This window comes from Candida tropicalis (assembly GCF_000006335.3).
Source record: "Candida tropicalis MYA-3404 genomic scaffold supercont3.3, whole genome shotgun sequence".
Taxonomy (NCBI): domain Eukaryota; kingdom Fungi; phylum Ascomycota; class Pichiomycetes; order Serinales; family Debaryomycetaceae; genus Candida; species Candida tropicalis.
This window is the reverse complement of record NW_003020055.1, coordinates 2,193,931-2,216,334: the sequence shown is the minus strand read 5'-3', so window position 1 is coordinate 2,216,334 and position 22,404 is coordinate 2,193,931. Positions and strand designations below refer to the sequence as shown.

Below are 22,404 nucleotides of genomic sequence, written 5' to 3'. Positions count from 1 at the left end.
TTGGGATACTGCAAAGCGTCAGTGACGTGTGTGCATATTTCTACAACCTTGAAAGCTTGGACTTGACCAGATGTTCGGGAATTACCGATGCCGGTTTCACATCCCTCCCGTTTCTGCCATCATTACGCAAACTCAGTCTCCAGCAGTGCAGCTACCTCACAGACAAGGCCATGCACGCAATAGTCAACCTGGCCATTAACCTTGAGATATTGAACTTGAATTTCTGCTGTGGTCTCACCGATGGGTCGGTCTTGGCCATATCAACAGGGTTGCCATACCTTCGAGAAATAGATTTATCATTTTGTGGGCTGGCGGTGAGCGACTCGTCGTTGGCGTCTTTATCATTATTGCACTACTTGGAAAAAGTACTCCTTCGTGGATGTATCAGAGTAACAAGAGGTGGCGTCGATGCGTTGCTTACAGGAGCAGCAACATATATTGATATTGGACAGTGCCGTAACGCACACATGTACCCAGGAAACATACCAGCTCCAGTATTTTCCACCCAGTGGGTAAAAGTGGCAAACAAAATAGTCTACATAGAGATGTAATTAATTATTCAAAAGGTATTATTATTACTATTTCTAAAATTCAAACATGTATTTACTGTAATTTCATCTTAGACTAACATCAATGTTAACAACCCAACGACGGCGATGAAAAGTCCATCGTTGCCAACTCTAACACCTCTGTTTTCAATCTGTGATACTGTTTCACTGGATTCAGGAACAACGACTGATGTGGATAATGTCTGTACATCACTGCCGGTAGCAACTATTTCTTTATTCAATTCTGTAATATAATCATCCTCTTCATCGTCATCGTCACAATCTTCAGTTGGAATGCTATCGATTGAAGTGGAGCTGTATTCATAATCGTCATCATCGTCATCATATCCGTCGTCACCTGGACAAAGATAATCTGTAGCAGTTGAGCTACTATTGGTCCAACCTCCGGTAAAACCACTATGAGAAGAAGAGATAACAGCACCACCAGAACCAGAACCAGAACCAGAATTAGATCCACCAGAACCAGAACCAGAATTAGATCCGCTAGAGCTGGATCCACCATTGTTTGACCCACTTGAATCTGATCCACCATTGTTTAATCCTGTTCCTGCACTCCACCAACCATCATCGTCATCATAACCTTCGTCACCCGGACAAACATATCCATAATCACCTGAGCCACTCCACCATTCGGAACCACTTGAACCACTTGAACCACTTGAACCACTTGATCCACTTGATCCACCTGATGATGATCCACTTGAACCAGATCCACTTGAACCAGATCCACTTGAACCAGAACCACCAGATCCAGAACCAGAGCCGGAACCAGAGCCAGAACCAGAACCAGAGCCGGAACCCCATGATCCCCAACCACTAGAACCGGAACCAGTATCAGGAACATCGGTACAATCAACTTCGACCCATTCCCAATCATCGTCGTCATCTTCTTCCGAACTGGTACCACCACTTGATCCAGTACCTTCTCCTTCGTAACCATCATCTTCCCAATCTTCAGGGTAAACAGTGTGTGTGGTGATGATAGTAACAGTGGTTGTATAAACACCTCCCCCTTGTGCAACAGTGGTTTGTGGACATGTGGTTGTTACAGTAACTGTGACAGTCTCACTGCAAATAGCACCAGAGTTTGTCAAATACGTAGTAAACGTTTGTCCAGCACCAGTATATGTAATAGTCACAATCTCAGTTTCGGTTTGGTATTGGGTATACACGGGAGCTGTTGTGGTAACCTCTTTGGTAGTAATAACACCATTGGAAACTACAGTTGTCTTGGTGACACCAGTTGTATAAGTAACCGGCAGTGGTGTAGTGGTGTAAGTCTTTGTTGTCAATACTCCATTGGAAACAACAGTCGTGGTGCTGGTATCCACTTGGGTATGGGGTATCGTTGGATATTCAGTTTCACAATCTTCCTCGTCGTCATCTTCTTCCTCATCATCATCATTGTCACCAGCGGTAGTTGATGGACCAGCAAGAGTAGTGGCAGTCGAGGTGTAGATGCTTGTTTTGGTAGTGATGACCGTCTCTCCTTTGGTGTTGGTAGTAGTTGTGACAAAAGTACTTGAATGGGTAAATGTAGTGGAACCATATTTTGTGGTGGTAGCAGTGGCAGTAGTTGGAACATCAACATCAGTATCACAATCAGTCTCGTCATCGTCCTCTTCTTCAGTCGTTGTGGTACCTCCATGAGAAGTGGTCGTAGTTGCACTTGTTGTTTTTGTTGAACCGCCAGTTGGAATGAAAGTGCTAGTTTTAGTTGTACCGTCATTGGTTGGCTCCACATCAGTCTCGGTTTCACAGTCAGTCTCATCGTCGTCGTCATCATCATCATCAGAAGTTTGTGGTGCTGATGTTGTAGTAGTACCATTCTGTTCTGTTGAACTACCAGTTGGATTTGACTCATCAGTTGAACCACCAGTTGGCAACAATGTTGGTGTGGTATCACTAGTTGGGATGTCGGTTTCACACTCTGTCTCGTCATCATCTTCCTCCTCTGATGTGCTTGGGAACAATGTAAATCCCGTGGATGATTTGGAAGTAGTAGTAGGAATGGATATATCAGGTAACGAAATTCCCCCGGTTTTACTTGTAGTAGTTGAGGCTAATGAACTGGTTTCTTCTTCACACTCTTCGTCGTCATCATCCTCCTCTGTAGTGGATGATTGGGTGCCAGGGAACAAATCACTAAGGAAGTCACTTGGACTTCCACTACCATTAGTAGTAGTAGTAGCAGTAGTGACATCTGATCCACCATTTCCTTCAGTACTAGTAACAACACTTGAACCAGATGATGAGCTTTCACTAGGAAAGAGATCAGGGATGAAAAAACCATGACTTGTAGTTGGCGTGGTAGTTGTTGTTGGTTTGGTGGTGGTTGTTGGTTTGTTAGTCTCAGTTTCCTCTTCACACTCTTCGTCATCATCGTCGTCTTCACTTGCAGAACTGGATGATGGGGAGTCTGGGAATAAATCACTCAAGAAATCATCAAAACCCCCACCAGTTGTAGTAACCATACTTGATGAACTTTCAGTGACAGAAGCACCACTGTTTGTAGAGGTGGTAGCACTCGATGATGAACCATCAGAAGAAATATCAGTTGGGAAGATATCTGGAATGGTGAAACCATGACTTGTAGTGGTTGATGGCTTGGTTGTAGTTGGCGTGGTTGTAGTTGGCGTGGTTGTAGTTGGCGTGGTCGTAGTTGGTTTGCTTGTAGTTGTTGGAGTAGAATCATCAGTCTCCTCTTCACACTCCTCTTCATCATCTTCCTCTGTTGGTGAGGCACTCTCCGAGGATGCATCTTCGAATAAACCAGCTAGCAACCCGTTAGAACTTGTTGCAGATGAAGAGGTCTCTAACGACGAAGACAAAATAGACGTCAACAAATCTGACAGCGTGACAGTTGTACTCAAATTACCTTGTTGAATAGCAACATTTGCTGCTATATTGACTTGACTTACTTCTTGATCAGTTGTAGTTTCTTGGTTGGCAGCTGCTGTGGTCGCTGCTGAATCGTCATTTCCTCCTATGCCTGCAAAAAGATCTCCAAAGAACCCACGTTTTTCATTATCCATAGCTTGTACAATTGTGGTCAATGTAATGACCAATGAACTGACGGTTGTAACTTTCATGATCTCTTAACCGTTTTCTTGTTGAACGAATGAATTTGCGTGTTAAAATTATGAATAGTAGAATCCAGGAAAATTTCTTCTTCAAACACACTGTTAGGCAGGTTGAGGCATATATATGTGAGATTTAGAGTCCCTGCCAATAATTTTAAGCCCTTAATTAGGTAATTTTAACTCTAGTCAAATAGTAGGCTCTAGGTTTTTTTTTTTTTTGTTCTCAATTGCAGCGACATTACCCAATACGGAAATTTTTTACTTTCTTTGAAAACCCTCGCAATTATTATTAACTTTGCGTTTTGCCATTTTTGGGAAGTCAAATAATAAACAACCTCTTACCTCTGCGTCAATCATATTGAGATGAATAAAGCCTCCAAGTCAATCTGTCGGGTTTAGTTCTCAATCATAACCCCCAAGAATATCTCCAGAATCTCATGTTTACCCCGAGTTATAAATAGTATCTAGATTCAGTAAATTCATTTGGATGTACTTCTAGAAAAACCTAATTTCATTGTTAACATCAAATTCCCACACGTTTGATTGATTACTCCAATTTCAAGTTGTAATGCCATTATACTTTTTGAAAACATGACATGATAATCAACAAATAAGAATTGATTGATTTTTTTTTTCCAGCTTTCAGTTGCGACGAGAAGAAGAGAAGGAAAAAAAAAAATCTCCATAAAATCACCTCTATGGATTCACTTCTGTGACCACACCATAACCACACGATGCATCCAAGTATTGTCAGATTAGTGAAACCACGTCGTCCAGTGAGGGACGTTGCTCCTATTCTCCCACCACTTCAGCTATACAGAGCCATATTGAGAGCACATGCACACAAGTTGCCTCAAGATCTACGTTATGTGGGTGATCAATATGTGAAGAAAGAGTTTAAAGAGCATAAAAAAATCGACAACCCACTCCATATTGTGGGGTTCTTGACTGAATGGCAAGATTATTTGAAACAAATAGATGGAGGTACTTGGTTGAATGGGAAAATGAGTAAACAAGACTTGGAAAAAATGTCTCCTGAACAAATTGGTCAATTATACGAGTTGATGGAAGCAACAAAGAAAATTGGAGAAGAATAGACAGATTCTATAATAGACGTTTAATTATAATACTTACAAACCTTTACCGTAGTTACCAGAAGAAAAGAAATCCATGATAACCTTAACAATATTCTCTAAAGCTTCCAACCAAACCTTCAATTGTTCAGCAACCTTGGTTTGATCAGCACCCAATTTTTCAAAGAAATCCTTTCTATATGGACAAGCTTTCATGGCCAATTTGAAAACTGGTTTAACCAACATACCATGGAATTGGGATAATGTCTTGGTGTATGCATCTGTGAATGTAACAGTCAACTCTTTGGATGGAGCGTCAATAGTTTCTCTCATGGCTTGGGCAGTAAATTGTAAACCACGTGACAACCACAACAAACCTTGGGTGGCAGTCTTTGTCTTGGTCTTGGCTTCAGTAAGGATCAAGTCTTGCAAAGTACCGCTGTTGACTGGATCTTCCAACAACTTCTTACGGATCTTGGTGATATTACCAGTCATATCTGATTTAACAACAGTAAATGCGGATGATCCCAAAAGATCAAACAACTTAACCAAAGATTCAGAAGCTTCTAAGAAATCAGCAGTGTCGATTTTGCCATCTGCGACTTTAACGTCGGCAAATGACTTTGACATTTCATCGAAAAAGGTAGACATAGCGAATGTGTTTGTTGAATGAAGAAGAAAAAGAGGCAGTATTTTTGTTGTTGTTTTTTTTTTTTTTTTTTTGTTGTTGTTGTTGTTGATGATGCGTGTTCTTTTTTTTTAAGTCTTGTGAGAATTACGACGACAGTACTATTTCTATACACTACTTACCATTCTAAATTATCTGCCCATCTGACCGATTTCTTTGTACCTGAACTGCTTCCCACAGAGCTTGAAACAACTTGAACTCCGGAACTTTGTTGGTCTCTATATATGTCAAATTCCGCCTCGTTGTAGAACCCGTTCTTGTGGTCTGAATCGTCAGTTTTGGCTAATCTTTTAGGTTTATACATTCTTATGATAGCCATCTTGGGATCTTTGTCTTCATTGGTAGGGATCTGTACCACCTCGTTTTCGTGCTCGGGTAGTGGGTATTCTTCACCATGGGATCCATTCAACTCAGTGGCATATTTGGTTGCATCATTGATTAAACCAGTCAGTGATTCAATAAGAAAAATATTGGACTTATCGAACGCCTTGATGGATGGCTTCTGTGGACGGATCGATCTATGTTTTGGTCGACATAAGCGTTTTGGTGATCGTATTGTATGACGTTTTGGATTGTTGGTGATTGGCTGTAGAATAGGTAATGACAATTTGTTGGATTTAGTCACTTTGGAAGGCTTGTCTCTGTTTTCTTTGTTTTCATCAAAATATCCATTCAAATTAGGTAGCATGGCATATGAGCTGTTGCGATTTTTGAATCTCCCTTTAAACACCCTTGTTCGTACTATATCGTCCAATTCAAATCCCGACTCTTCTAATTCTTGGTTCACGTTGATATCCTGTATTAACTTTTCAATTTTATTATTATTCAATCGTTTCGGTTGACCATTTCTTTTGTATGTATCTCTTAAATTACTAGTGACTTGGAATAATTCGTTGGTGATTCGATTAGATGTAGAATAATCAGGCGGTAATGATATTTTAGTGTTTGAAATTGACGACGATTCTTGGGGTATGATATCACTATAGTCCAAATCAAACTCATTACATAAATCATCTTCCAGGGACGATGAATTCGTTAATAGACTCATATTAATCATTTATTGATATTGTTGTATAATGATCAAAAAGAAAACGAATACAAGTTTGTATAATGTTTTTTTTTTTCCTGCTTCTTTTTTTTTTCAGCCCAAGATGATAGTAATGTTTACTTTTCGACTGAAAACGGTCTTGTGTCACAAAATTCAAACAGAGACAGAAAAACAAAAAAAAAAAACCTGACAAGGAAATTTTTCTCCATTGCCACTAGTTCTCCACCATATCATGCTACTATGAGACCTCCGCCAAACTCGTTACAGGAATACCTCTATCGTATGCTAATAGAATCACCAGGGTTCAATAATTGGGTGAGGAAAATACATGCAAGAGTAAACCGTGTGCCGTATCAAGAGTTCCCAGATGCATCCAAAGTCAAAGAGTTTGATGTTCATAATTATCAACCTACAGCATGGCAGAAAGTGAATGCATTCCGCCGTATTTGGTTAGAGGAAATGAAACAAGCATTCAAGTTCTGGTAAAGAGAAAATAATAGCTATATATTTATTTATTTATTTAGTAAATACAATCTTTGGGTTGGCTAAACTACGTCTGTTAACCATAGACACGTCATCTTGTAAAGCCATAATCACTTCGTTATTCGAACCGAACTTAAAGTTGTCTGCAATAACATTTTGAGTATACCTCTTCACCACATATGGGTCAGGTTTGTTCAACAACACTTTACCTATTGACCAACTAATCACATATTTACCGGAAGATGTAACAATAGTAGTTTCCTTGGAATCAAGACCAGTGTTGAAGTAAGCAGGAGTGAAAGTCATTGGCTTGCCTCCATTCTCTCTAACAATATATGCCTCATGTTCTGGTTTCAACGCAAGTCTTCTGGGTGTTGGCTTCTTGTCTTTATCAAAGTAATTGGTAAATCCCAACTTGCCAGCATTCTTTTGCCCTTCGGAAATCTTGTTGTCAATCAACAACAAGTACGTTTTACATGTCGCCAACAACCATCTTCCATCCTTGGATATGTCAATTCCTATAATCGGATCTCCCAACGATGGCAATGCCGTTTTGGCATTAACACCCAATCTATCAAAAAGTCTAATATCCCCTTTACCACTACCCAAAGCAATGTATCCCTTGTCGGTAGTAGCCAAAGTTTGAAATTGATTATTGGTGGTTTTGTACGCCTTGTAGGTATTATCATTGACAAGCTTATTACCACTTAATCTTGGATCAATGGTGAACAACCCGTTTGAGGAAATACCGGTTAATGTTTGTTCGTTGGTTAATTGAGCAAATTTGGAATTTGGAGCATACGACTTGACAGGGACTTCTTTGGACACTTGCCATTCTTCAACAATCTTTCCACGATTAAGATCCATCTTATACAAGGATTTGTCATTGAATTGTGGGTTGGACATAATCATAAATTGGTCTTGTTGATGAAGAAGCATCTTTTCAGGATTAAATGTCTTTCCGTGAAGATCTGTCAAATTGTTAATGGCAGTTTGAAATTGAAGTTGACCATCATCACTTTCACTAAAAACACCAACCTTGTCTCCTCGCACAACATAAGATCTATCCTTGGAGTACCCAATAGCTAAGTTGCTATTTTTTTCACGTTGATCTTTAGTCTCCCATTTTATCGTATCATCACGAGAATCATCCGAGTCCTCCTCTTCTTCTTCTTCATCATCATCATCTTCCTCTTCTTCTTCCAATTCAGTTCCTTCTTCGATAGTTTCTTCATCAACCTTTAATTTGGAAAAGGCGTCAACAAAATAATCTTGTTCTTTATTCTTCCCCCATTTATCCTTATTCAACGTTTCATACATCAAGGAAAGAAATTTATTTTGGAAATCAGCCAAATCTTTAAAGCTTGGAAACTTCAACAACCACGAGTACGCAGCAATCTCTCCTTTCTCCAAAGTATAATAGTTGAAAATAAACGACAAATGTTCATAATTAAATGTAGGATTCATATTCTTACTAATTGCTCCATTGATTCTGATTTCTTTGGCATGAATATAAAGTGTATATTCCCATTTGCTCAAATCAATCAATTTCAATTCCACATCAGGTTTTGAAGCTTGCAAAACAAAAGTACCACTGTCAGCGTCATATAAGTGTAAATCAAAATCTTTGGTGGCATACTTGGTTTCCCCCTTTGGTTCCACATCAGATTCTTGGGAATTGAAGGATTTGCTATCATTGGCTTTGCCACCACCAGATCCTGCCCCAGCACTACCACCATCATAATCTTCGTCATCTTCGGATCCATCTTTCTTGGTATCACGTTCTTCCTCATCATCATCTTCTTCCTCCTCCTCATCTTCTTCATCCTCTTCTTCTGAATCATCAAGGTCTTTCAAATCTTCAAATGTTAACAATTCCATTTTTGGATTATAAACAAACTCTTTTAACTGACTCATATCGTTAATACCCAATGCACTTGCGTGGTATTTACTTTCATACAAACACTTGTAAATAGTCAACATGAATGATTCAACTTCACTGTTACGAACTTCTTCATCAATAACAAATTCAAAATTATCACCAAGATCACCATTCAAATCCTTCCATGCAATGGCTCTGGTACCATCTGGTTTATCTAATTTATAAATCTTCAACTCCTCAGAAATTGAGAAAACCCATTCATCTTTCGATTGGGATTTGGAGTCACTGGTAGGAATCAGGTCATCTAAATCGTCTTCTTCTTCAGAATCATCAAACCTACTAAACTCAGATTCACCTTCTTGATAAACTCTAGTGACGCACAATTGGAAATAATAAGGGCTAGTGGTTTGTTTGATTGAAGCATATGCATCGTTGTAAAGACATTCAAGTGCACCCTTTGGCGATTGCTTGGAACGTGTGAGAAATAACTTTCCTGATGGAATCAGAGCCACCTCATCAGTGGTAGTTGTTCCAATGAATTTTCTAAGAAAGTTCATACTGATTATTAACTAGAATAAACAGGGATGGCAAAAAAAAAATAAAAAGGAAACGTAATACAGATAGAGAGAAACAGGTTTATCTCCTCACATGTAAAAAAAAAAAAAAGAGGAAGAAAAAATCAAAATCAAAACAAATGTCGTGTACTTTCATACAATTCCAGCTATGGACGTCTGTATAATAAGAATCCACTTTTGACCCCAACTTTGGTGTACAACAATTGAGCTCTATGGTTTTCAAACTGGGTACTCCAATAACATTTCTTGCAATTCATTCTGTCACATTCATCGTACACGTACTCAATTAATTTTCTTCCCACACCGTGCAATCTATTTTCGGAGCAAACAAACAAATCGTTAAGATAAAGGGCATTTTCGATTGTCCAGGTATTTCTGTGGGTTAAATAATTAGCAAATCCGATAACCTTACCATCGGAGTCGTCGACAGCAACAATGGAGTAAACGGGCTCTGTTGGATCAAGAAATCTAGAGAAAGTTGTTTCTGAGATCTCCGGGGTAATCTTATCTAAAGACTTGTAAAACTCAATGTATCCACCGGGTCCACTCCAAAGGTTTAACCATTCTTGTTTGTCTTTCTCTTCAATGGGTCTAATTGTAAAAGTCATTTTGCGTATGGTAATTGTAGACTGTGCTGAATTGAAGCAAATTACCCACTATTTATATTGGATTACTTTTCACATTCCCCACTTCTTAGCGGTACGCATTGATTTTCCCAATGGAGTTGAAATGACTAATCTTGAAGAAAAAAAAAAATCACTCTGAGTTCGATGAAATAATCACTTTTCCTCAAGATATTTATCCAAATTTTCAAGAAAACAACGACAAGAATAAAACTTCAATTTCACACTTATCGTACGTATCTCGGAGTAGTCTTATCCTATTGTTATCAACACCGAGACATGAGTTTAAATTCTAGAATTGTTGAACGTTTAAAACAAATTGCAATCATTAATTTCTTTTTTTTTTTTTGCTGTTGCTGCCATCAATTTGAAAACTACACAAACGGCTCGATATGTACGTCCTGCTCAACGTTTTTGAGTAATCCGATATAAGGTTCCTACTTTAGATAAAAGATTATGACGTTGGTAATTACACAAATCATATTCAACATGTCCAATGACGAAGTTGTTTCTCTTTTTCTCTTTTCTTTTTCTCTATAGTTTACATACAGGACATGGAAACAGTATCGGCGCATTATCATCAACCAAATCTATGCAACCATATGCTATAACTACAACATGGTGCTACTTATCGTGAGATTTTATAGCCCCCCAAATCAAGTGTTGTTGGGTATTAGCCAAGATTTGATATCAGTATCCCCCCATTCTCATTTTTCTTTTTTTTTATTGGTGATAATCTGTCTTCCGGTGGGCACATAACGTTTATCGCAGCAGGTCCCCCCAAAAATAGATGTGACAACACAAAACGTGCAAGTTCCCTTTTTTTTTTCTTTTTTGGAGGAAGTTTTTTCTGTTTTATAGTATAATTCTTCCGTCAACATAAAATATTGGAAAAACCGCTCCTAACTCATAACGATAAAGTTACTGAGGGAAAAAAAATTACATCTTCCCGAAGACAGGCGGGCATCGCTCTATAGAGAGAGAAAAAAAAATGTTAGTGATAGTATGGATTTCCATAATTAGATTGTGTAACAACTAGATTACACTGTATTTTTTTTTGTATATATAAACCCAAGCTTTCCCTTTGAAATTAGAACTTTGATCATCTTTTTTTTTACGTATATATTTCTTTACTATTAACTTTCAGTAATTATAATTATTATCATCAACTTATTATTATCATCATGGACTCCTCATCATACTGGTCATACGACAACATTGTTCCAAGTTTTAGATTGGATGGAAAATTAGTAATTATCACTGGTGGTTCTGGTGGTTTGTCCGCTGTTGTTTCCAGAGCCTTGTTAGCAAAAGGTGCTGATATTGCTTTGATTGATATGAACTTGGAAAGAACCCAACAAGCCGCAAGAGATGTTTTACAATGGGGTGAAGAACAAATGAAAGGAAAACACGAATCTCCAATTGGTCAAGTCAGTGCTTGGTCCTGTAACATTGGTGATGCTGAAGCTGTTGAATTGACATTCAAAGCCATCAACGAACACCACGGTAAAGTTGCCAGTGTTTTGATTAACACAGCTGGTTATGCTGAAAATTTCCCTGCTGAAGAATACCCAGCCAAGAATGCCGAAAATATCATGAAGGTCAATGGTTTAGGATCCTTTTACGTCTCACAAGCTTTCGCCAGACCTTTGATTCAAAATAACATGACTGGCTCTATTATCTTGATTGGTTCTATGTCTGGTACCATTGTCAACGATCCACAACCACAATGTATGTACAACATGTCCAAAGCTGGTGTCATTCACTTGGCCAGATCTTTAGCATGTGAATGGGCCAAATACAACATCAGAGTCAATACCTTGTCCCCAGGTTATATTTTGACTCCATTGACAAGAAATGTTATTAGTGGTCACACTGAAATGAAGACAGAATGGGAATCCAAGATTCCAATGAAGAGAATGGCCGAGCCAAAAGAATTTGTCGGTTCTATTTTGTACTTGGCTTCTGATTCTGCCTCTTCCTACACTACTGGTCACAATTTGGTAGTGGATGGTGGTTACGAATGTTGGTAATCAAATATGCATTTCTATAGGTTCTTTATTTTTTATTGTTTCCTTATTCATTTTATAATTAATTTGTACATTAGAGATTTTTTTTTTCATTAGTTTGGGTTTAATACATGTTTTCGTCACATAATTTTTTGTATTTTTTTTTTCTTCTTTAGTCTGTGGGGTGCATAATACCTGATCATTTCTTCCCGGGAGAATTGTCTCGGTGTCAACAAAAATACGAAAGTTAAAAAAAAAAAATATTTGTAAACAATAAAAAACGTGAATGACCCGGGAATTACGTGTATCATATTACTCCGAAGAAGAATGAGATTTATACCAACTTTCCGGTAGATCTAAAATTATCACCAAATCCAGCATCAATCATATATATATGTGTGTGTGTGTGTGTCTGTGTGTTGCAATTGATTCATCGGCCAGCCATTTTTCACGTCGCGTAGCAAGTAACTTTAATTTTTCATAATAAACAAAAAAGAAAACCAGCATTTGTGCGGCTTAGCCAACAAAACATGGGTATATATATATAACATTGGAGTTTTCTCTGAAATATTAGAATTAATTGAGTAATTCAAACCAAGACAAAACCATTTCAATGTTAAGACAATTAATTATTTCTTTAACTTTTGCCATCTTTGCATGTGCTGCTAGTGTTACCATCACTGTTACTTCGACAGCATCTGGTTTTACAACTTTTGTTACAGGTATGTTTTCTTACAAACTGAATATGCATTGATTATCCACAACGAAAACTAACATTAAATCTAGGTTCTACGGAAATAACCATCAACGATGAAATTATCACAATCACCAATCCAACTACTTTGACAGTCACTGATGAATGTACAATTGACTACATCACAACTGTTGATGATCAATCTTCCCTTATTATCAACCAACAATCTTCCTCGGTACCTATCCTCCAATCCGGAAATACCCACAACACCTCAACCAACGTCACAGTAATAGAAGCTAACGGAGCAAACAGACTACTCACAAATGCAGTAATTGCTGCCGCTGCTGGTGTAGCAATTGTCGTAATGATGTAAATGTAAATTAATAACACACTATATAATAATAGAACATTGATATTTTTTTTGTTTTTAATTTATTTTTTATTTCCACTTGAGGCTAAATCCTTGAATATAATAGAATGTATGCATTCTTTATATTCTCTTCTGTTCCAGCATTCAACACCTCTTCGTTCTTGATTTGTTTGACAAAAGTATCATCAATTCTCCACCATACACCTGCATTATGTATATCACTTGTGTAATGACCAGCGTCCGCACTGCTACCATGATGGTAGACAACAGCCAGTAACTGATATTTGATCGGCGTGCTTGGTTCAGTGGCCAATACTTCTTTGGGTATTATTAAATCATGACTGTAGTCTATCTTCTTTCTTAATTTTTCAACACCAATCTCTTGGTCTTTTAGGTAGCTAAATCGCTTCAAGTGTATTATCAAAACATTTGGCAATTTCTCAATAAATGTTTGTTTTTTAACCTGTATCTCTTTGTTATTATTTGTGTAACTAATATTCTCGAGCTCATTCAAGTGTTTGAATGCATCTTCAATAGTATCGACAGCGGAAATATCCAACTGTACGTGTTGGAAGGGGTCCAAGGTAATGGATCTTTGGAAGGATGACGATTGCTTGGGTATTGTCACCACTGATTTGAATTGTCCACCAAAAATCATATTAAGAGGTGTTGGATCAACCTCTATTTTGGTTGTAGTACTGTTTTTCTTGTTATTGACCTGACTCCACTCCCCATCTTCTTCTTCTTCTTCATTCTTGATTCTTCTTATTGTGGATTTGATATTGTACTTGAACTTGGCTGACGACTCACTGTCATGTTCTTGAGAATATGTTTGTATTAATTTATCAACTTGACTTGTGCTCACCAGTTTGATTTCGTTCAACATCTCATCATTCAAACCATCAATGTAGTATCCCAAAAACTCTTCAGCATCTTCCTGTTGACCCCATTTCAAATGAGAAAATTTATCTTGCTTAGTCAAGGATGAATAAAAATCTTCTGGTGATACTGGTGCCTTGGAATCTTCTTGAAATTGGTTGAAAAAAGTGATGGTGGCATCAAGTAATGGTGTTGGAGAGACTCCCAAACTTCCAATCGACTTCGTCTCTATAAGTTTTAACAATCTATTAAATGGCTCACAATAAAGCAAAATTTGTAATATGGAATTCATGTAACAGATGTTCCCAGAATTTGTCAATCCTCGAGGTTTAACATCAAATGTTGCCAATGAATTAAAGACAGAGTAGTTACTGTCAAACATAATCCTAAGCAATAATATTCCTAATGGCTGTGAAGACTCGTTATTGATATTAAATGGTGCTACTGGTGTTATTGATCTTGATACAGGTGTTGGTTGGATAGGAGTCTGGGAGGCTGGTTTTGGCTTAACTGTTTTCTTTGGAGTTGGTTGTGGTGGTGGGGCGTTAGCTTGTAAGAATGAAGCCCAATTACGAACTGGAGGTGCTGGTGAAGATACCGCCGACTCTCCCGTTACCGGTTCTGGTTCTTGGGGTGCTGGTGATGATGGTGATGATGATGATGATGATGGTTTGGCTTCTTTGTTTGGTACTGCTGGTAGTTTTGGCAGGCCATCAGTGATGGTTGTTTTGTTGTCGTTTACGTCTATAATTTTCATAAAATTGGTATTAATAATTACTCTATCATTACTTGAAATGCATTCTTCTAACATATTTCTTCTTTGGAGATCCTCTATCGAACGAGATTCTTGAGTTAAACTATGATTTTGGAGGAATTCATCCTTGGTGGTATTTACAAAAAAAGGAATATCCCTAGTATGCTCTTCTTTCTTCTTGTGTTCTTTTGGTGGTGTATGGTGTTCAACTACTTTTGGTGGTTTGCTATTTTTAAACTTTTTGGAGGATGGTGCTGATGCTGATGCTGATGCTGATGTTGGTGCTGGTGCTGGTGTTGGTAATTATTAGTCATATATGGTTGTTGATGTTGTGGAATCATAAAATGTTGTTGTTGTTGCTGCTGTTGTTGTTGTGGAGGAAAAAAGTTTTCTTGCATGTATCCATGTGTATACACTCCACCATAGATCTGATTCACCATAATAGGGTAATTTGGGTATTGATAATATATTGGTTGTTGCGGATGCATTGGTGGCATGTATTGATGAGGAGGAAATTGTTGTGGGATGTAATTGGGATACTGACCCGGTGAGAAACTGGCTGCGTCACTACGAAAGCGCAGAGATCCTGAATTTGAAGAAGATGACGATGACATAGGTTTAAAACATGGAATTATTTATAATTGAATAGTGGTTTGTTCACAATAGGTTTGTTGAAAATTTTTCTCACTTTCAAAACTTTTTCTCTTGTTTTAATTGTTGGATGAGAAAAAGAATGGCAAAAAAAAAAGTAAGACAAACGAAAAAAAAGAATTGTATTTGTAAATCTGGATTGGGAAAACGTTTGAAATGAAGAATTAAAATTAAAACGTAATGCTTATATTATGTATGAATATAACTGTTTAAAAAAAAGATATCCTTTAGATGTTCTTGTCAAAAAGTGGATAATACAAAATTATAGTAGATTTGGTTGGTGGAAAGTAGATTGATCATTCATAGGAAAGAGAGAGAAAAGACAAAATGTTTTCTTTTTTTTTTCCCCTTTCAATGTAATTGTTGGAGGAGTTCGTTCACTGATTGTTGACCGATACACACGACCTTGGTTTTTATTTCAGACGTTTATATATTAAAGTACGTAGAATTGTATTTTACTATTAGAATTACTATTATATGTGTGCATATAGGAAGTGGAGACAACGGCTTGGATTTCATATTTTGAAACAACTGCTCTAGAAAAGAATCACCTCTTATATTTATGACTTGCATCTCATCAATGTATTTGGACTGGTATTCCTGACATTCACAGTACCAATTAGATAAATCAACATGGGTATGAGAACCTTCTTCTCTGTGAATAAACTGTAAGCTTCCTTTTACTAGCTGTTCGTTTTTCCAACAAAGCCCTAGTTTCGCCAACAAGTGGGCGATATCTCTTTTTAATACAGGTACAATTGATATATTCCATAGCGGGCCCGATATTTCCAGATTGAATACAAGATCTAACGCGTTGATAAAGCTGTTGCCGAGGAGCATTGATAGTAGAGCTGCTTTATCTTGATCAAATGATAGTTCAGTAACATTACGGTCGATTTCCATCTCTAATAACTGACTTCTTATCAAGGCATTCTCCACCGAATCTAAAAGTATATCATAAACTGGTTCATGTTTAATTAACCCCGATAATATATTTGGTAAGACGTGTAGTATACCAGCATTTTGATCTAATAGTTCTTCCATTTCGTGTTTTGATTTATACACTCATTATCAACAGCAACAACAACAACAACAACAACAAAAAAAAAAAATTAAACGTTACCAAATTTTCACACACTTGCGTATTTCTTTGCTTTTCCTCACGGACAATTATGGGGACAGATTGGATTCTGCAACTTCCTTCTGAATTACAAGAGCAGATCAATGCTGTCGTTCAAAAAGATGAATCTAGCTTAGAGGTTTTCTGTAACCTTCACGACTATCTCAAAAGTGGAGTTGTTAAACGCAGAAAAATACTGGAAGAAACTCAAGTAATTCCACCAGAAACAATCATATTTGAGATTAATCAGATATCCTTTGTATCTCCTGTGAGGAAAAGGATGAATTTAACTTTGCATTTGATTCAAGATGGGGAGACGGCAACCCCTGCCCTATCCATTGTCAACCCAGCAAACAATATTTCCGAGCACACATTCACAGATTTGAAAGATGCCATTAAATTGTGTGCATTTCTTCCAGTATTGGGTAACACAACCAACCCATCCAAGAGAGGTGTCTGCTATTTGTGTTGCTGGATGCATGATGATTTTTACCCCGAAGATAGCAATGCTTCAAGGGATCCAATTGTTTGTCAGTTGAATTTGGATTTGATCAAGAAACAAAAGGTGAAGAATGGCGAACTCCCAGCAGACTTTGAGTCCCAATTTTTCCATCCCAAGAATTCAGTGATATTGGATCCAGTCCAGGAACGTATTATTGATCATTTCCAGAGACAATTCAAGATGTGTGGTATTTCTGTAATTAACTATTTGCCAGCAACGTCCTTGTTTAAAAACACTTACTCGCTAAATAATGATGACGCTCTTTCACTAACCATTGAAGGATCTGAGACACCCGCACTTGTAATGGTTGATTGTTATAAAGGGGCAAAAGATGGGGTGTTGATGTTTTTGGAAGACAACTCAGTTAACCCAGCATATATCATTTTTGGGTTCAAAAAGCCGATCCTAGTATACCCAATTACACGTGTTATCAGGGCCAGTTACAGTAATATCACCCGTCTGACATTCAATTTAAACATATCAGTTTTGAACAGCAAGGATGAACAAAGACACCTTGAGTTTAGTATGATTAGTGAAAAATACTACCAGATGATTGATGGTTTTATCAAATCACACGATATAACAGATTCTTCGTTTACAAATGATGGTCACGAACTTACCAAGACCGAGCTGATTGAAGAGCTAGCTGTAGTGGGAGAATTCAAACCAGAGATTCCTCCAGAAGACGACGACGAGGATGATGAGGATTTTAATGGAGGTGTTAGTGATAGCGATGTTGATGAAGAGTATGATAGTGATGTTCAATCAGATAATGATGGTGATGCTGCTGCATTTGATGTATCAGAAGAGGAAGAGGAAGAAGATGGGGTTTTCAGTAAATCGAAGGAGAATGAATAATTATATAAATAATGTATTTGTACTATAAACTGTGCAATGCTTATTGGTATTTAGCACCCAATCTATCAAGAAGACCGAAAACAGCACCTCTTTTGTATGGGAGTTCTTTCTTGGCTGGTTGAAAGTCATAGAATTCAGCTTTCTTTTCTCTTTGTTCACGTAACAATGCCAATCTCTTGTTGAAAAGTTTTCTGTTGTTTTCAAGGGTTGGGTCAATGAGCAAAAGATAAACACCAACACTTGAACCAATGGTTAAACCATAACCCATTAATTTGGAAGATAACTTAGCTGGACTTCCACTCATGGAAGTTTGCAAAATTCTGACAGTTGTACCAAATACAGAACTTAAAAGTAAACCAGTGGCAGTAGGCATGATGTGTGAATGGAATATATGATGTTTGAATAATAGTGACGATTATTTTTCTTCTTCACTATTGGCTAGCCCTGATTTTTTTTTCCTTTCTCTCTTTTTTTTTTTTTTCTCTTGTTCGTGGAAAAATCTATTGGACGTGGTGATATTGAGCATGAGACGACTTTTTGTTCTTCTGCTATTTCAACCAAAGAATTGAGTTTTGATGACGATGATCATCATCATCGATTAATGGTTTGAGCACCGTGGAAGACCATCAGTATGTAAATTGGTGACATGGCGTTCTATCATACTTTTACCATTCTATCAACTATGCTATCTATTACAATCAAAATCTATAAATTACATCATTCTCCGCAATTTTTTTTTCTCTCTCTTTTGTTATCTCTTTTTCTTTTTTGTCGAATACATCAAGATATGATCAATTTTTTTAAGGGTCACCCTACAAGGGAATTGCTTCCTGCAAAAGTGATTGCCGAATCATACAAGCGAGTGTTGTTGGATTCAAACTATTTATCCTATGATACCGATCCACTAAACCAACATCCATTACAATATGGAACAGATCCAGGTAACTTGGAAATTAGAAAAACTGTGGCCCAGTGGGTTGATAGGAAATTTGGTATCCAAGGGTCGGATCCTGACTGTATCAATTTAACTGCAGGTGCTTCATATGGTGTGGGAAATATTCTTGCTTCGGTCACATCCCCAGAAATTACCCAAAGAGCATTTATAGTCACCCCAACTTATTTTTTGATCAACAGTTCCTTTCTCGACGTGGGGTTTGAAGGAAAGATGACAGCCATCGAAGAAACACCCAACGGAGAGTACACTATTGATGTTGAACATCTCGAGAAAGCATTAATTAAATATTCACAAGGGTTAGAACCTGTTCATGATGATATCAATATCAAGATTGATCCCGTGAGAGGGAAAAGAAAATTTTACAGATTTGTCATGTACTTGGTACCAACTTTCTCGAATCCAGGTGGTTTAACCTATTCATTGCAGACTAGGTATAAATTGTTGGAATTAGCAAGAAAGTACGACATGTTGCTTATTAGTGATGATGTTTATGAATTTTTGGATTACACAGACGCTAAAAATCCTATCGCCAGATTCAACCAGTTAGATAAAGCCACAGTGACCAGTTCCTATGGAAATACCATTTCCAATGCCACATTCTCCAAAATTATTGCTCCGGGTTTACGAGTTGGTTGGCAAGAAAGCGCTACACCAAAATTGGTTCAACAATTGGCGGTGACAGGAAGCAATCGTTCAGGTGGAACACCAAACCAGTTATCGACCTTTGTGGTTGCTGACTTGATAAACTCTGGTGAAATAGACAAGATCATTGAGAGCTTTAAAAAAGTCTACAGTGAAAGAGTTAGAGTATTGAAAGAAAGTATTGCGAAGTATTTACCTGCAGATACAAAGGTATATGGAGGAGAAGGTGGATACTTTGTCTGGGTAGTTACTCCTAATGCCAATGCATACGAAACTGTTACTGAATTGGCTAAACATGGCGTTGTTCTTGCTGGTGGTGAAAACTTTGAAGTATCTGGGGACACAAGAAGCTGGGGACAACACTGTGTCAGATTATCCATTAGTTACTTAACCAAGGAAGAAATAGAAAAAGGTGTTAAACTCTGGGGTGAATTCTTAAAATAGTTAGTATTTTTGTTATAGACAATTGAAAATTCTTCTTCATTAATTCTTAATTCTGTTTTGCATTAAAATCAGCGTAGATCTTGGTGTAATTGTTTGATTTGTTCTCATCTAAGAAATCAATTATAGGCGAAAACGTTATCATCATTAAAACACAATACAATAAGGAATTGAAGTTATTATTCAATACATACACTTATAATATCGACGATGAAGAAGGAGTAGAAAAAAGAAAAAAAAAAGTGTAAAATAAAAGAAAAATTTTCCTACCTCATCTTGGTTCGCCTTTTATAGTGGGCAAAGTCAAATGCGGGTAAACCAAACAAACAAAAAAAAAAAAAGAAGAGATTCTGATATTTCTGAACTTGTACTCACTTTAGATTTTGTTTTGTTTTTGCAACAGGTCAGTAAATTGAAATGCTTAGAGATTGGACATTCACATTCACAAATATACAACTATCGGGGTTGTCAACAATCTCATATGTATTTGATTTTTTATTCTATTCAACGGTTTTGATTTTATCTGCCACATTGGGTCGTACACTTCCACCAAGATACCATGAATTCCTGCTTTATGATATTTCACTTCGATTCACTTATTTCCCAGAAAACGCAATCACCATTCCAATCTGGCTATTGGTACTTATATCCGCTGGTCTTCCACTTTTGCAATTCTTAGCGTTTTCGCTTCTACTCCCCCTGCCCATCAAGCGACGCATGTGGGATTTCTTTGCTGGCAGTTTGTGTTTGTTGGGGGCAATGGCTACCCAGTTACTTGCTACTGTGCTATTGAAAAACATTACAGGATTACCGCGACCAGACTTTATTGATAGGTGCGAGCCCATGTACCAAAACATCCCCATTACTCGGTTATCCCATGTTGGTATATGTACTCAACCAGATTGGGCACTAGTACAAGAAGGATTCAGAACATTTCCAAGTGGGCACCTGTCAACTGTATTCACTGGCATGACAATAACTTCACTAAACGTAGCAGCAAGGTTGCAAACTTTTGACAGCAGAAACAACTCATTCAAGGTGTTTCTTACACTTTTCCCAATTTTTACAGCAGCATTTGTGGCCAGTACTCGTGTGAGTGATAATCGACACTTCCTAAGGGACATAATTGCAGGCTCGATCCTAGGAACTTTTGTGGGTGCATCCTTTTATTTCCAGTATCACCCAAGTATATTCAATCTAGCTAATGCAGGACGTTCGTTCCCACCTCGTCGATTTGGTATCCAAACATTCTTTCAAAACGTGGGTGGGTTTTGGGGACTAGATGGAAATACTGATAGACTGTTGGAAGATCATGAACTTGAACAGCTTTCTAACGAACAACTAGGTGCACCAGTTCGTGTAAACAGTATGGCTGACAATATTGATGCAGTAAATAGGCTATTATAAAATCTTTCTTGCTCTACTACGCGCTTGTTTGATTCTCCCAGCAGTGTAGTCAACTTCCTCATTAAACCTATCCAACATGGCATTCTGTTCTTCGACTTCGGTATTAATCAATTCCCCAATTTGTCGTTGTCTAGCAATCATAACTCTCAATTGTTCCAACTCTTTATCTTGATCTTTATGAATTTGAATTTGATGCTGGAGAAGTTCCCTGTTGTCCAATGGCAAAGTTTCGGCTGTTTCTTTAACTGAAGTAGACCCACTTCCCAATACTCGTTTAGATTTTAGTTCTCGTGGTTGATCGTTCTTTAACAATTCATCGACTTTCTCCTGTAGTTGTCCAATCAATTGCTTCCTCTTGATTGCTTCATTATGATCAACATTGGATACTGTTTGCAACAACTCTATCATTCTTGGTTGGTACAGTCTATTGATTCTGTTGTGGAGTTGGATCCTTTCATTAATAGTAGTAGCTGATTCATTGACAATATCCAGTTTAAGCTTTCGATAAACATCGTACCAGTTCTTTTCAACTGATTCCAAATCCGCTCGGTTATTGGTCAACATTTCTTTGGTAAATTTAAATGACAGCGGTAACTGTAAGAAGGATAACACTTCTTTCTCATTCTGAAGTGATGTATCCTGGATAATATTATTTAAAAACTCTGCCAAGGATACCTTCCTTTCTTCAACAACTTGTGCTTTATTTAACCAATGTATACGTTTCCCTGGTAAACTGTACGGGAAATCTCGGTTACTAATACCCAATTGATGGCAAAGGTTCAGTACCAACAGTTCAAACTCCAGGTATCTCTTCTTAACCACAAATGATCGTAGCGGAAGCTTGACATTGATTTCATAATACGTATTACCAGCTATCTCGGTATCTGATGGGATAGTTATCACAGCCATGGTTTGTGGTGTTGTTATTTATGATTGGTTCACAGTCTCGATATTTTTTTTATTTTTTCGTTTAATTTATTCTTTGTATCACGAATATGCAATATATTTTCGTTATCAAAATCCAAGATCCAATCGTCAAAATCCTATTGTTTTGATATTACTTAGAGATTCTTGGGTTTTTTATAATGATAATCAGTT

The 22,404-nt window shown here is 37.5% G+C and overlaps 16 protein-coding genes across 16 annotated transcripts; 6 read left to right on the top strand and 10 right to left on the bottom strand. All coding sequences in view use genetic code 12, as the record gives it.

Annotated features, from left to right (window-relative positions):
- Positions 1-170: 170 nt before the first annotated feature.
- On the top strand, positions 171-551 carry CTRG_03033 (uncharacterized protein; the record flags this gene model as incomplete). The annotated part of the gene is made up of 1 exon (XM_002548690.1): positions 171-551. The coding sequence occupies one exon, from the start codon at positions 171-173 to the stop codon at positions 549-551; it is 381 nt and encodes a 126-aa protein (XP_002548736.1).
- Positions 552-619: 68 nt separating this feature from the next.
- Positions 620-3,661, bottom strand: PGA25 (Pga25p; the record flags this gene model as incomplete). The annotated part of the gene is made up of 1 exon (XM_002548689.1): positions 620-3,661. The coding sequence occupies one exon, from the start codon at positions 3,659-3,661 to the stop codon at positions 620-622; it is 3,042 nt and encodes a 1,013-aa protein (XP_002548735.1).
- Positions 3,662-4,386: 725 nt separating this feature from the next.
- On the top strand, positions 4,387-4,749 carry CTRG_03031 (uncharacterized protein; the record flags this gene model as incomplete). Its single annotated transcript, XM_002548688.1, has 1 exon — positions 4,387-4,749. The coding sequence occupies one exon, from the start codon at positions 4,387-4,389 to the stop codon at positions 4,747-4,749; it is 363 nt and encodes a 120-aa protein (XP_002548734.1).
- Positions 4,750-4,782: 33 nt separating this feature from the next.
- HET1 (Het1p) lies at positions 4,783-5,376 on the bottom strand (the record flags this gene model as incomplete). The annotated part of the gene is made up of 1 exon (XM_002548687.1): positions 4,783-5,376. The coding sequence occupies one exon, from the start codon at positions 5,374-5,376 to the stop codon at positions 4,783-4,785; it is 594 nt and encodes a 197-aa protein (XP_002548733.1).
- A 155-nt stretch (positions 5,377-5,531) lies between these two features.
- Positions 5,532-6,470, bottom strand: CTRG_03029 (uncharacterized protein; the record flags this gene model as incomplete). The annotated part of the gene is made up of 1 exon (XM_002548686.1): positions 5,532-6,470. The coding sequence occupies one exon, from the start codon at positions 6,468-6,470 to the stop codon at positions 5,532-5,534; it is 939 nt and encodes a 312-aa protein (XP_002548732.1).
- A 507-nt stretch (positions 6,471-6,977) lies between these two features.
- VID27 (Vid27p) lies at positions 6,978-9,383 on the bottom strand (the record flags this gene model as incomplete). Its single annotated transcript, XM_002548685.1, has 1 exon — positions 6,978-9,383. The coding sequence occupies one exon, from the start codon at positions 9,381-9,383 to the stop codon at positions 6,978-6,980; it is 2,406 nt and encodes an 801-aa protein (XP_002548731.1).
- Positions 9,384-9,547: 164 nt separating this feature from the next.
- On the bottom strand, positions 9,548-10,009 carry HPA2 (D-amino-acid N-acetyltransferase; the record flags this gene model as incomplete). Its single annotated transcript, XM_002548684.1, has 1 exon — positions 9,548-10,009. The coding sequence occupies one exon, from the start codon at positions 10,007-10,009 to the stop codon at positions 9,548-9,550; it is 462 nt and encodes a 153-aa protein (XP_002548730.1).
- A 1,199-nt stretch (positions 10,010-11,208) lies between these two features.
- ARD (Ardp) lies at positions 11,209-12,057 on the top strand (the record flags this gene model as incomplete). Its single annotated transcript, XM_002548683.1, has 1 exon — positions 11,209-12,057. The coding sequence occupies one exon, from the start codon at positions 11,209-11,211 to the stop codon at positions 12,055-12,057; it is 849 nt and encodes a 282-aa protein (XP_002548729.1).
- A 1,125-nt stretch (positions 12,058-13,182) lies between these two features.
- CTRG_03025 (uncharacterized protein) lies at positions 13,183-14,787 on the bottom strand (the record flags this gene model as incomplete). The annotated part of the gene is made up of 1 exon (XM_002548682.1): positions 13,183-14,787. The coding sequence occupies one exon, from the start codon at positions 14,785-14,787 to the stop codon at positions 13,183-13,185; it is 1,605 nt and encodes a 534-aa protein (XP_002548728.1).
- Positions 14,788-14,939: 152 nt separating this feature from the next.
- On the bottom strand, positions 14,940-15,344 carry CTRG_03024 (uncharacterized protein; the record flags this gene model as incomplete). The annotated part of the gene is made up of 1 exon (XM_002548681.1): positions 14,940-15,344. One exon carries the CDS (start codon positions 15,342-15,344, stop codon positions 14,940-14,942), a length of 405 nt encoding a protein of 134 aa, XP_002548727.1.
- Positions 15,345-15,807: 463 nt separating this feature from the next.
- On the bottom strand, positions 15,808-16,425 carry CTRG_03023 (uncharacterized protein; the record flags this gene model as incomplete). The annotated part of the gene is made up of 1 exon (XM_002548680.1): positions 15,808-16,425. The coding sequence occupies one exon, from the start codon at positions 16,423-16,425 to the stop codon at positions 15,808-15,810; it is 618 nt and encodes a 205-aa protein (XP_002548726.1).
- A 128-nt stretch (positions 16,426-16,553) lies between these two features.
- Positions 16,554-17,861, top strand: CTRG_03022 (uncharacterized protein; the record flags this gene model as incomplete). The annotated part of the gene is made up of 1 exon (XM_002548679.1): positions 16,554-17,861. One exon carries the CDS (start codon positions 16,554-16,556, stop codon positions 17,859-17,861), a length of 1,308 nt encoding a protein of 435 aa, XP_002548725.1.
- Positions 17,862-17,901: 40 nt separating this feature from the next.
- On the bottom strand, positions 17,902-18,234 carry CTRG_03021 (uncharacterized protein; the record flags this gene model as incomplete). Its single annotated transcript, XM_002548678.1, has 1 exon — positions 17,902-18,234. One exon carries the CDS (start codon positions 18,232-18,234, stop codon positions 17,902-17,904), a length of 333 nt encoding a protein of 110 aa, XP_002548724.1.
- A 273-nt stretch (positions 18,235-18,507) lies between these two features.
- CTRG_03020 (2-aminoadipate transaminase) lies at positions 18,508-19,902 on the top strand (the record flags this gene model as incomplete). Its single annotated transcript, XM_002548677.1, has 1 exon — positions 18,508-19,902. The coding sequence occupies one exon, from the start codon at positions 18,508-18,510 to the stop codon at positions 19,900-19,902; it is 1,395 nt and encodes a 464-aa protein (XP_002548723.1).
- A 414-nt stretch (positions 19,903-20,316) lies between these two features.
- Positions 20,317-21,306, top strand: CTRG_03019 (uncharacterized protein; the record flags this gene model as incomplete). Its single annotated transcript, XM_002548676.1, has 1 exon — positions 20,317-21,306. The coding sequence occupies one exon, from the start codon at positions 20,317-20,319 to the stop codon at positions 21,304-21,306; it is 990 nt and encodes a 329-aa protein (XP_002548722.1).
- Positions 21,301-22,215, bottom strand: CTRG_03018 (uncharacterized protein; the record flags this gene model as incomplete). Its single annotated transcript, XM_002548675.1, has 1 exon — positions 21,301-22,215. The coding sequence occupies one exon, from the start codon at positions 22,213-22,215 to the stop codon at positions 21,301-21,303; it is 915 nt and encodes a 304-aa protein (XP_002548721.1).
- Positions 22,216-22,404: the final 189 nt, after the last annotated feature.